Source organism: Phocoena phocoena, chromosome 10 (genome assembly GCF_963924675.1).
Source record: "Phocoena phocoena chromosome 10, mPhoPho1.1, whole genome shotgun sequence".
NCBI lineage: Eukaryota > Metazoa > Chordata > Mammalia > Artiodactyla > Phocoenidae > Phocoena > Phocoena phocoena.
The window spans coordinates 105,237,599-105,250,072 of NC_089228.1; the positions used below are offsets into that span (position 1 = coordinate 105,237,599).

The following is a 12,474-nucleotide window of genomic DNA, read 5'->3' on the forward strand; positions in this document are numbered from 1 at the left end:
AGAATAAGCATTGTGGTGCCCGTCACCCCACACCCATCAGGGGCCGTTCTGGCACAAAGTGTCCTGCCCCGAGCCTTTGCAGGCGCAGCACACAGGTCAAGCCTCCTTCAGCCACTGAGCCCACGCGCCTCAGCTCCTGTGGTCCCGCCAGACCTCTCCTTTAAGTAAAACGTTACACTCCCTTCTTCCCCCACTGGAGTGAATGAGACGAGAGAACGCTGGGAAATCAACTTAAACTGCTCTTCACACCAGCTACTGTCCTTCACATTGAAGCTGAGACTGGAGTTGGGAGATGGCCCTGCGCACCCCCCGGACTTCCCTCTGCTCAAGCGGGGGACTCGCTTTCTCTCCCAGGGAAAGCAGTTCACGTCTCCTGCCGTCACTACCCTCCTTCTGGAGGATGGCAGTGGCCTTAAGATAAAGCAGCACCACTGCCAGGGGCAGCCTCCGAACGGGCCTCGTGGCGCCCGTGGAAGAGCAAGTGGGATCCACACCCCAGCTAAGGGCGGGCGCAGCGGGTGCAGCTGCCCTTCACCTCAGATGCGTGCACGTGTGGTGGAGGCGAGACCCCAGGACGAAACAGCCCAGGAGACAGTCCCCAGGGGCAGGTGTGCCCAGCAGGGCCCTCAGGAGTGGCAACCGCGATCACCACATGGTCACCGGGTGGGGCAGCAGGGCCCTGAGATGGCCTGGGGGCAGCAGGGCTACGGGCGAAGAAGGAGCCACAGCAGGGGAGTTAGGTAAAAATCCTTCCCTTGTCAAAGAGGACGTGTAGTTCCCAACGTGATGACACAATTGCATATGTTTAAAATGAAAACAGGTGAGTTCACAAATTACTTCTGGACACTGAAAAATGAACTCCGGCTGCTTTTCTTCCGGGTAGCACCTAAACTCTGGCTTTGCAATATTACAGGTACACTGCAGCCTTCTGAGAGAGGCCCAGTACTTCAGAATCCCTGGGGTGGCTGTGGAGAAAGAATGTTACTGGCGACCAATATTAGGACAACATTTCAGGTTACAGGAACAGATCTAGGCGTTCACATTGTACCCGCATTTAAGCCTTCAAGCTGACTCCTCAATACTTCTGTTAACATATTTACATTTCTTTTTGGTTTAAGGAAAACATTACTTTAGAGCAAACTGCCGTGGCTGTAGGTGAGGAGCTCCGCGGCTGCGCTTTCTTTTCCTGCGGCCCGCACGAGTGTGGAGCCTGGCCCCCGGCTTGGCCTGACTTCGGCTTTACCCACCACAAAGCACCCCCAAAGCCCGCATCAGAAGCTTCGAGTGGCCCAATGATACGATCCTTTTCCCGTTGGCTTCAAAAGCCATCGTGACCAAACGCTTTCACCCATGAGGCAGAGTTGATTGGAATAATGAAAAACTCTTTTTCAAAAACCATTTCATGAGGTAGCTGAGATCAAATCCCAAATCCACAGCAGACACAAAGGCGCTTAATAAGTGCTCAGGCATTTTAAATGTATTTTTAAGCGCAAACCGTGACAGTGCCTGACGACTGCTCTTTCTTCCCAAATCCCAAAGGTGCATGCAAGCCTTGTGAGGAGGCCCCCAGAGTGAGAGCAGCGGGGGGGGGGGCTGGGAGGAGGGGAAGCTGGACGGGGGCCGAGGGCGGGCGTCTGGGGTGCTCCCCACACGACCCAAGGGCAGGCGGTTCAGGCAGGCACCACCGAGTAGGGCGCGGAAGGGCAGGGCTGGGCAGGGCCGGCTGCAGCAGGGGGCCCTCCACGGCCACCTCCAAGTGCCTTCCAGCAGACCTCGCACGGGGAAAGGCAGTGAGGCCGACGCCGGCAGTGTGGCTTTCACGGCAGCTCCCGCAGCGCGCACATCCAGCACTCACGCTCGCACACACACACACACACACACACACACACACACACACGAGCGCGCGCTCCTGCACACTCCCCAGCCTGCGGCGCAGAAGCTGGGGGTGGGGCTGCTGGGGTCTCGGGGGGGCCCGGATCCACCGGGACACCCCTTCCTGTCCGCGGGCAGGGGCGCCAAGGGCTCCGCTAGGTCTCCGTGGTGCAGCTGCCGTAGGCCAGAGGAGGTGAGGCCGGGAGGCCACCCCAGCGCCTGGCGCCAGGCGGGGGCTCCGCGCGCCCCTGCTCTTTGTATTTACCCAGAATGCCTCTGGCTTCTTCTGCATCCCGCAAAGGGCTCTCTCCGTACTCCTCCTTCAGCCACTGGCGGAACTGGAGAAGTGAAACAAACCAGGATGTCACACAGCTCATCCCCTACACTCTCACCTGTTACCTGATGGTGTAGGTTTGCCCCTATGAACAGGGGGCCAAGGGGCATCGGGCAGTCAGCTCTGAGGCTGGCCAGCCAGTGTCTAGCAAGAGAAATGACTGCTTCTTCTAGGTTCTGGCCTGAGAACGTGAAAGCAAGCCTGACCAAGGAAATGGCACTTGACCCCAAGGCAGAGAAACAGAAACGAACATGGGGCCTGAGGACAGTGGGAAAAGGGAATGACCGCAGCGGCTGGCGGACGAGTGGCCAGTGATACTGCAGAGGGGCTGAAGGGGTGTCCTCGGACCAGCCGACCTCTGGGGGCCTTTCCAGCCTCCACAAGTCTAGGAGGGCACGGAAAGACGGAGGTGTGTTCCCAGCCCCTGAGCACGCTCACCTGACAGACCTGGTGTTCCTCAAACTCCTGCAGCTGCCTCTGGAAGCCCAGGTTGGGGTTTGCACAGGACCTCCCCGCACGCACAGTGCGCAGGGCATCTTCCCAGCCGAAGTCGGTGACCGTCATGATGTATGCGACCACCAGAGTCACACTCCTGGAGACGCCGGCCAGGCTGCAGGGCCAAGAACCACACAGGCAAGGGAGGGTCGGGGACTCCAAAGGCTTCACTGCGGAAGCCTGCCCGCCCTGGGGTGGGAGTGCACAGCAAGCCAGCACATTACTAGGAAATTACTCAGAACATACCAGCTCTCTCTCCCTTATGACACTAGAATCTCAGGCATCCTTTACCTGTGCAGCCTCATTTTTTTATTGGTTTTCTACCGGCTGTGTCTCCGGACACTTCACTGTCTGATTCCCTATTGCTCCTGAGCTCCTCTTCAGGTAGTCCCTGTTTCCCTGGACAGACAAAGTAACTAAAGGACATCCAGGGACTGGAGGGGTCCAGGATCTGAGCAACAAACCCAGTTATGATCTGCAGCCGTTCAGACAGCTTCACGCTTTTAGAGTCTGGTTTCCTTAGGGATACAAGGGCCAAGTCTATAACTTAAAAAACTCATTAAATACAGAAGCCCTTACCAAATGTTTTGTGATCCTCCTCACATACATAAGCAGAGTGCCAGCGTGGGCACGCTCTGCAGGCCATAACGGTCAATTTTCTTTCACAGGCTGAGTAAGGGACCGATTTTAAATGCACATGCAAATTACGGCAGTCAGAGAGCTTGTGCTGCGTCAGACTTGGAGTGCTCAGCAACGGTTTAAGATGGGGAAGTTTAGCAAATTTCTCATTTTTAGAAAAGCCTATCTTCAGATTGACACAACTGTATGAGATACAAATTCCTAGAACATCAGGCCTGCACATATTCAAATATAAATAATAATAATAGTAAAAAACCACTCTCAAGTAGCGGTTCTTCCTGCATATCAGAAAAACTGAGAGAGCGTTAAAAAAAATACATACTCTTGGGCTGCACCCGGGCAGATGCCCTCACCAGGCACAGGACTCCAGAGCCCCTTGAAACGGCCCTGACTGCGCCGCAAAGCGTTTTGAAGCAAATGCCAGAAAACCTGCACTTTGTGTTTATCACATGTCCTGCTCCTTTTAAAAGTAAAATGAAAATGGGCAGCGATGAAACGAGGGCCCACATTCCCTGAGTGCTTGCGATGTGTCAGGTGCGGGGCACCGTGCTTGAGTTCTGTGTCTCAGAGCAGCTTTCTCTGCACGATGTGTGCACAGGTGTATGTGTGTGTACCACACAGACGGCAGCTGAATGCAGGTGGACAGCTGCATAGGAACTGCTCAATTCTAAGAGTCTATTCAGTTCTCTTCAAAGCAAAGTATAAGCCCCAAACACATAAAAGCTCCAATCTATAAACTGAGAAGAAATGGTCATTTTGGTGTGACAGTAACGCAATGCTGAACACCCACACATGCAATCAAAACTCTCCAGCAAGAAGCAGTGTTTTGAATGGGCACTGGGCAGAGCCCATATTCTGTCGGGATCTCGGAGGAAGGCTGGAAAAGGAGTTTCTGTGTCGTGACCTCAACAGTCCCTGCAGAAACCTAACTGAGAAAATGAAAATCCTAAGTGAAAAGGAAAGAAAAAATGTACAGTTCTCTTTGCACAAAAGCAAACAATGACTAACAAGCAGGTGGGGTCAGGTGGGGTGTGCACTGGGCATTTGCGGGAGGTAAGCAGAACAGGCCAGGGGTCATCCGGCAGGGGCACACGTACCAGTGAACAAGGCAGCCCTCACCTCGCAGGCGGCACTCGTGGATGAATTGAATACTTTCTTTGAAATGTCTTGCCCTGGGGTGAGGAGAAAGGAGAGACGTGACATCTCTGTACTTTACTCAACGCATGATGAAAAGAAAACTCCACTGAGGTTTATTGTAAAGGTCTTGAGTTCACAGCTTCAGACCCCAGTCACCGACCGGGGCTAGAACGGCCTCGGCTTTGAATCCGACCCACACCGCTGAGGTCCGGGAGGGCAGCCCATCCGCTGGAATTGTCAGAAGTTCTCTGCAAGGGATCCCTGAAACACACAGTTGCCACTGACTTGTTGGGGGGTGGGTCCTGCCCAGCCCCATGGTCAGTTTGGGCCCCTCAACACTCAGCAGTACAGTGACCTGCTTACCAGCCACCCAGGCGAGGGAGGTGCCCACCCAGTGTGGGCTCCCTGAGCTCTAAAGCCAGTTCACTTCTGACCGTCTGTGGATAGGTCCTGTCTGCCCGTCCTCCAGGCCGGGGAAGGGGAACTGCTGCTCCAGTCCCGCTCGGCCTCACTGGATATGGGACTTCGGGAATATCACCTGGCTTCCCTTAACCTCACTTGGAAAGTGGGAGCTATGTGTCACAGGCTGGGACGAAGCAACATATAACAACGTGCTTTGCAAACTCTGAGGTCCTGCATGAAGATGAAACCATGATCTTTTCTCCTGACCCTCGGCTTTTATAGGACCCCCTTCCCCTGTCCCTGGGCCCTGCCCAGCTGCGTGCACCAGCATGTTCTAGATGGGCAGGTGGGTTAAGTACAAGTACTCTGAGGGCAACTACAGAGTACGTGCTTTTCGATGTCTCCTGCCTTTGAATGGCTTATAATGCAGCAAAACACCTAAAGATGCCCACGGACTAAAGTCACAACACCTACTGAGTACCGGTTATTTAGCAGGGGCTCTGCTAAGATGCAAGAGGTTCAGAGCTGAATAAAATGCAGCCACACAGACTGGGTCTGCTGCCTCATGTCAGGAAGAATGAGTCCAGCAAGAGTGGGGAAGTTCAGGTGCTGGGACAAACAGACTCAGCCAGCTGTCGACTGCAGGAGAAACCCAGCAACCTAAGTGCCGGTGCCTGGCTAGATTAGGGCAGCTGGCACAGGGGAGACTCTAGTGGCAGGCCTGATGCCGCCATGTGTGGAGGGGCCAGGCTCCCACCCACAGACTCTAGACTCTCACCTGAAACCTGACTATAGAGCAGGGCAAGGCGTGCTTCTGCTGACTTTCCCAGGGGCAAACGCTCCAGGTGTAAACGCACAAAGTAAGCAGGGCGCTGCGACGCTACTCCCCCAACCGACCTGTTGTAAAACAGGCAAGGAAAGATTCCTGCTGTGATCCTGAAATCCGAGGAGACCTCCTCGGAGCAGGGCTGTGAGGCAGAAGCCAGGAAGGCCAGGCAGCAGAGCAGGGAGGGGCGGAGGGTGTGGCCCTGGAGGCGAGGCTGCCCGTGCACAGGCAGGAGTGACGGTCCAGGGCGGGGAGCGCCGCCCATCCTGTCTCTCAGCAGGCGGAGCTGGCGGTGAACTCTTCTGATGATTGGGAAGTGCTGGGGCTGAGGGGGTCTCCTCCGTCACCCTGAGGCTGTCGGGGCAGCAGTTCCCAGTCCCTCGGAGGCCCGTCTTCCCTCCAGTTCCGGCCACAGAGAAGTAAAGGGGAGGCTGTGGGCTGGGGGCCCCTCCTGATAAAAGGAAGGGCACCTCTGCCCCAGGCTTCCTGCCAGGGGACTGGGAAGTGGCTCATGCCCAGGGTTGCGTCAGTCGCTCTGCGACCACAGGTGGCAGGCCTCCGGGGTGGAAGGGGGCTCCAGGAGCTGCTGCCCAGACCTGGAGCACCCACCCCAGGCTTCTTGGGCAGGGAGTGAAGTAAATCAATGTCTTTATAACTTAAAAGACTGTCAATCAGATATTCTGCTATTTATAGCCAAGCACTGTCTACCTGATATTAACAAGTGCAACGGTTTTAAAGACACTGAGCCACTCACGTGGCCGAGGAGCCATTCATGTGGCCACCTACAGGCGGCCCACCCACCCTCTGCCTCGTGGTATCCCATGCAGACACGCCAGAGGGTGGGCAGGTTTGACTGTAGGTCCAGGGCTAGGCAGCTCGCCCAGGACCCAGGCTCATCTCAACTGCAGGCTAGTGGCCTCCGTACCCTAGGCTGGCCACACTGCAGTATCCAAGGGTTCCCAAGAGGCCTCTCCATGCCTGCAGCCCATGCTCTAGCCTGTGCTCTGTGGGGCTCTTTCTGGTCCAGGAGAGCTGTGTCTGAGATGAGACAGGTGGGAAGAACACCCTCCAAGCAAAGGAAGAGCGAAATCAGGAAACGAGAGACAACGGCCTGAGAGCGTGGGGAGCACGGACGGCCTCTGAACACACTGTGGAGGCTACGCCAGGCAGGTGGCTTGTCCCGGGGACCTGTCGGCCCTGGGGAGGCCACCGACACCTTACAGAGCCTTACAGAGATGACAAGTGAGCCCCTTTACTGAAACCCCAGGGTGGGAACCTCTTCTGTCTGCCTTTCACGCCTGCATGTCCGAAACCACACACAGGATGAAACCCAGGTCCTAAATAAGGCGTGGTGCTGGGTTCAAGGATCAGTTTTGCCACACCTCAGCATGAGAGACTGAGGTGGGGTGTGGTCAGCAGGAAAACGTCTAAAGTGGCCGGAGCCCAGAGCGTGTGTGCGAGGGGCTCCCCGACAAGGGAACTGTGAGGAGGGTCTCCCCCCAGCCTCTCCTCTTTCGGCTCTGTCTGCATCAGGCGTTAAGTCCAGGAAAAACCCACCGATGGCTCCTGCCCATCGCTGTGTTGGGACAAGGGCTCCGGCCCAGGAGATTAATGATGCCCACGGAGGGCCCGCTCGGAGCCCCACCTCGAAACCTGACTCATGGGCAAGACCGGACACGAGGCCAAGCCGGACAGACACTCCTAGAAGTGCCTCTTCCAAGGAAAGCCAGGAGGCAGGTGCGCTCAGTGCTCTGGGGGTAGGTTATTTCCAGGGAAGCTCGTGACATAAGCCCTGGCCCAGCTATCACACCCCCTCCTCCACAGTGGGAAATACCCGGGGCTCCGGGCCGCACGTTGCTCAACCCTGGATCAAAGCAGAAGCCCAGAGGGAAGCACATCCGCCACAGGCTGTTCCACTGAATGCCGGTTCCCTATTCCTGATCTTCGTGCTGTACCTTTACTTCCACACAAAGACAGGCGGTCAAGCTCTGCCGGAGGACAGCCACCTGGGCGCGTCCAAAAGCACGCGTGCCTACACGTGCGCGTGGCTGCCAGTGTGTAGCTGCCGACAATCGCCGAGAGCACGGGGCCGGGCGAGAGACGCCCTTCCGTGGGGTTGGTACACAGCCCGGCAGCTGTGCCACTGTCCCCTTCTTCCTCCTCCCCAGTCTGTGCTGGCCCTCCCCACTGGGCAGTGCATCCCAGCCCGCCCTCTCCATCCAGACGCCCAAAGCAGGACCAGCTGGGTGTTCCTGACCTTCGGGAAAGGATGCTGGATGAATCTAGCAAAGCCGCACCACACGACGCTCATTCTTTGAGTCTGGACAATCTCTTCTCACTCCAAGACTGCAAGACTTGGAGGCTGTGGTCCCCACTGTTGGGAGGTCTGAGGCGGTCCTGTCCTGCTGGGAGGGACTCTACTTGTGGGAGGTCTGGCCCAGCACCTCGGGGGGCAGCTGGGCTCACCCCAAAGCCAGCAGTGCCAGACCAGGCTGCGCTGACAGCACAGCCACAAGATCCAGGCCACTTCTCCTGCCCCTCATGAGAGTATGAACATGTGTGTGCACGTGTGTGTGCACGTGTGTGCGGTATGTATACAGGAAAGCAAAGGAGAAAAAGACCAGGAAAGGCCAGCACCCTTCGGGGTTTCTTCCCTCAGAAAAGAATGTTTAAAAAAAAAGCCTATGGGTGGAGTGTCCTCTCTGGGTGCAGGCTCTGGAGGGTGGGCTCAGATCAGAGAGCTGCTTCCTCCTGGGCAGAGTCAGTCCAGCCCCCCCCAGGCCCTGCGCTGACCTGGCAGCTCTCACTGCACCCGAGGTGAGCGGGAAGGAAACTTCCCCACCCGGAGCAGACTGCACACAGCCTTCAGCACATTTATGTCAAGGCTTCCGCAACTTTTACATTTCCTGCATTGTCAACATTTAAAGAAAAATTGCGGGGAATATGTGTACTGTACTTTTCATTTTGCCAAATAAGGTCATTTTAAGAACAAACAAAAAAAATCCCCTCTCTACCATCTACTACAACATCATTTTACAAGGAACAGTTCCACCCCAAAAAAGCAAGGACGACATAGTCTAAGACTAAAAAATAGGTTTTTAAGTTGAATAAGTGAAGAGTCTTATGAAAAACGCAATACACGTTTTCCACATATTTCTCATTTCTGCGACTGCAGCGTCCTCAGGAGTCGTGTATGTGCAGGTGTGTATGTGCATCTCTGTCTGGAAGCAGGACAGAGCACATCGGGGCCCACTTAGCTCTGATCTTGCAAAACTGCCTTTTAATAATAAAAGTAAAGAAAAATGTAAATGAGAGAAAAAGAGAGCTTAAAGTACAGAAGACATGAGCTAAACTAAAGAAAACACACACAAAAAGACAGAAGGTGGAATAAAGCAAGGAGGGTTTAATGCAAGCTCTCTGCATTTCTGGTGCCTCTTCTCTCCACAAAAACCCCAGGAACCTGAGACCCTGCTCGACTCTCAAGCCACTGTTGTCACCAAGTTTCTGCTGCGAAGATGCGATGCTGCAGCTCCACAGAGAAGACGAAAAAGATAACCCTTCCCTTATGGTGTCTAAATCCAAACACCAATCTGATAAATACTAAACTAGGAATGAATACAATAAGCTGCGATACCTCCAACCGTTCACTCTCAAGACACGTTAACACTCCTTTCTTGAAGAGGCAGAATATGGAATCTGATTCTTTGGAGACACTTAGTGTCTTTTTACACACTTGCACTACCTCACCTAATGCTACAGAAATCGTGTGAGACAGGTATTTCACAGGGGAGACAGGTGAGGTTCAAACGACCTGCCCAGGGAAGCACAGACAGAAAGCAAAAGCAAACATTTCCAAAAGCCTCGGTTCACTCAACCACTGCACGTCTGCCACTGGCAGAAGGGGTGTGCATTTGATATAAACCCGACGATGCCTCCAATTCTGCAAATCACGCAGAACGCATCAGCCTGGGTTCTGTGGGGTTGTCACCACTGTGAGAACCTGAACTTTCACGTGTCCTGACTTTGTGAGGCAGGGTGGTAGTCGGGACCAAGCTAAAATTCTGATGTGTTACTGTTGTCTCCGGTCAGGGTTCTGCATTTCAAATTCCTGGAAGATCAGAGGGGAATTTGTGAGGAGTACGGCCAAGACAGAAAACTGACCTTTCTGGCGCGTCTGCGGTGGCCGAACGCAGGTAGTCTTCAAAGGTCACAACCCTCTTAGTAAGCATAATTAGCAAGAAGAATTCCTGCTGGTATAGGGATTTGTGGGGAAAGAGTTAGGATATAAAACCTTAAATTATATCCAAAGTTGGAAAGAATTTTTAAAATCTTTAAGTTTAAAAAAATAAGCAATACAGTTTTCTAGAATTTATTTTTGTCCTTAAATATAGGAACTCTCAGGCACCAGGAAGTAAAAGCTGCTAGACTAAAGGACCTCTGGTTCTAACTGGGCTTCCAGAGCAGTAAGAGGATTTGCCTCCGGACCATCTACGTCGGTTGATGGTACAGAAGCTGAAGGTTCACGGTCAGCCTGCACACGCTCCTACTACTTGGTGAGTAATAAATACAAGCTACCCAAAGCGAGGTGGGTGACACAGAGAAGTCAAGAGTTCTGCCTGCCAGCGTTAACCGTCTCACTGTACAATGAATGCATGCTCGCGGTTAAAAGGCAGGCTGCGCTTTCCAATGAAATATCTGTAACAGGTAGAGAAACTCAAACTATTTCATAGGCTGTCTCTTAACATACGAAGCACCCTCGAATTCCAAGCTTAACTTCACGATCTCTACATAACTTCACTAAAGCAAGAGACATTTATAGAATCGTGCACATTTATGCACCTAAAGCCCTACTTGTGTATAAGCTTTGCCATTACTAATGGATCAAAAATAAAAGTTTCCCTAAAGAATCACACACGTGCCTATGAGCACAACTGTCTTTCCCTGAGTTATGGTCTGGACCCCCTTTTCCAACTGAACCCGAGGTCAGGCTGCTGCAGGGCTTCACTCACGACGGCAGCAACGGCCACTGCCCAGCTCGACCTGTCACCAGCCCCGAGCACAGACGCCGCAGCACCCACCTGCTGGACCACACGCTCGGCCCAATTCCAGGAAAGGGTAAGAAGGCAAACCACACATCGTAACAAGACATCTGTACACACTTGGGACAGGAGAGAACAAGTTCAAATCTTATGAACTAGTCCTCTGGCCCCAGGCTGACTGGGCTCGAGCTGGTTTTGCCAGAAGATCTGAACAGACCCAGGAGACATCGGAAGTCGGGGGAGCGGCTGCTGCACCCTCTGTCCCCGCCCCCCCCGGATCACACCTTCCCAGCATCTGTAGTGGGCCTCCTGGGCACCTGTAACTCTCAGGACGCACCAACGCACTTGGAGTAAAAACACACTTATTTTCAAAAGTGCTCGGAGGTCACAGAGAACACTTCCACACACATGGTCTCATCTCCACAAATCCTGGAGGCAGGCGTTTGCAGATGAGAGAACTGAAGTTCAGGGGCGTTAGAATGACTGGCCCGAGGCAGAGGGAGCTGCTTTTGAACCTGAGATCTCTAAGCAGTCTGGGTCTACCGCTCACTTGTCTGCACAGGGCAGGACCGCTGAGCGCTGTCTTCACCTGGTGAGCTAGGGTCCTTGCCCCAGACGTGGAGCACGGTGCCTGCCTCCACCGAAGCTGAAGCATCCTGGGGCGGTTCGAGCAGAGTGGCCATCTGCCCTGACCACGAACACCCACGGGCTGCTGCAGTCAGATTCTTCCGGAGGGTCAGAATGCCAATCAGGTACCGACAAGTTCAACAGTATGTTAGAATTTCGGTTTGAGGTAAGAGCAGAGCAACCATTCTAAAAATAGCCACCAAAACATGGGCAGAAGACTGCCGTGGTCTCGAGAGAAAGGCAGTGGCTCGCTTCCTTCCGTATACACCATGCCCTCCAACCACTTCTGTTTCTCGACACGACTAGTAACCAAGGAGGTTCTCTGATACTTCTTCTCCTTCCAGATCTAGGCTACTACTGTTTTCCTGGTGATCCTATAAATCTTTCCTCACCATCCTCGATCTTAAAGACTGACCTTTTCTGTGAAACATGGAGAGCTGTTGTGGAAACACAGGCTTTGGGTAGGAGGTTTTGGCCCTGCATCCAGCCTCCCCTGCCCCTTCCTGGTCTGACTCTACACCTCCTGCCCCTGCCCTCACCTTTACTCTTTCCCCCATCAGCCCATCTGACTATATAGCCTGCCGTTTATCCAAACAGGTAGACCTCACAAAATTATTGCATAACCTGTGATTTCTCTGCTCTCCAGCAGTGAAAAACCAAGGTTGGCTGACATTCAGTATTGGACAGCCTTCAGAGTGGTAAAGTTGTATGGTCTGTACTTCTGATATGTAGGCCTTGCAGGCGATAAAGCTTGAGGACCATGAAGGTTCTCAATCCTGACAAGCCCATGGACTCCCAAATTCTCCAACACCACAGCCTCTTCCCTGATGAAATGCAGCAACATGTCATTCTGGAAGGGTTGTTGTGTCTGCCCTAGAACAGGCAGCAAAGGTGAGTCTGAGGCAGAGGCTGGGTTGCTGGACGTACTGAACAGCCATGTCCTCGACTCCTGTGGCTCTCAGCCTGCCTGGTTCAAATCCAGGCTCAGGAGAACTTTCATCTAGTCCACATCACCTCCACATCACCTCCAGACACCGAGGAGTGTGGTGTCACAGCTGTAACCTCGTTGGTCTGCAACCCCTGTCCCACAGGTCTCGTATGAC

General features: G+C 53.8%; 1 protein-coding gene across 1 annotated transcript; it reads right to left on the reverse strand.

The window, feature by feature from the left end:
- Window positions 1-2,027: 2,027 nt before the first annotated feature.
- Window positions 2,028-2,770, reverse strand: DUSP22 (dual specificity phosphatase 22). Its single transcript, XM_065885608.1, has 2 exons — window positions 2,645-2,770; window positions 2,028-2,210 (listed from the first exon to the last, which is right to left on the reverse strand). The coding sequence occupies exons 1-2, from the start codon at window positions 2,768-2,770 to the stop codon at window positions 2,028-2,030; spliced, it is 309 nt and encodes a 102-aa protein (XP_065741680.1).
- Between the last annotated feature and the right edge of the window lie 9,704 nt (window positions 2,771-12,474).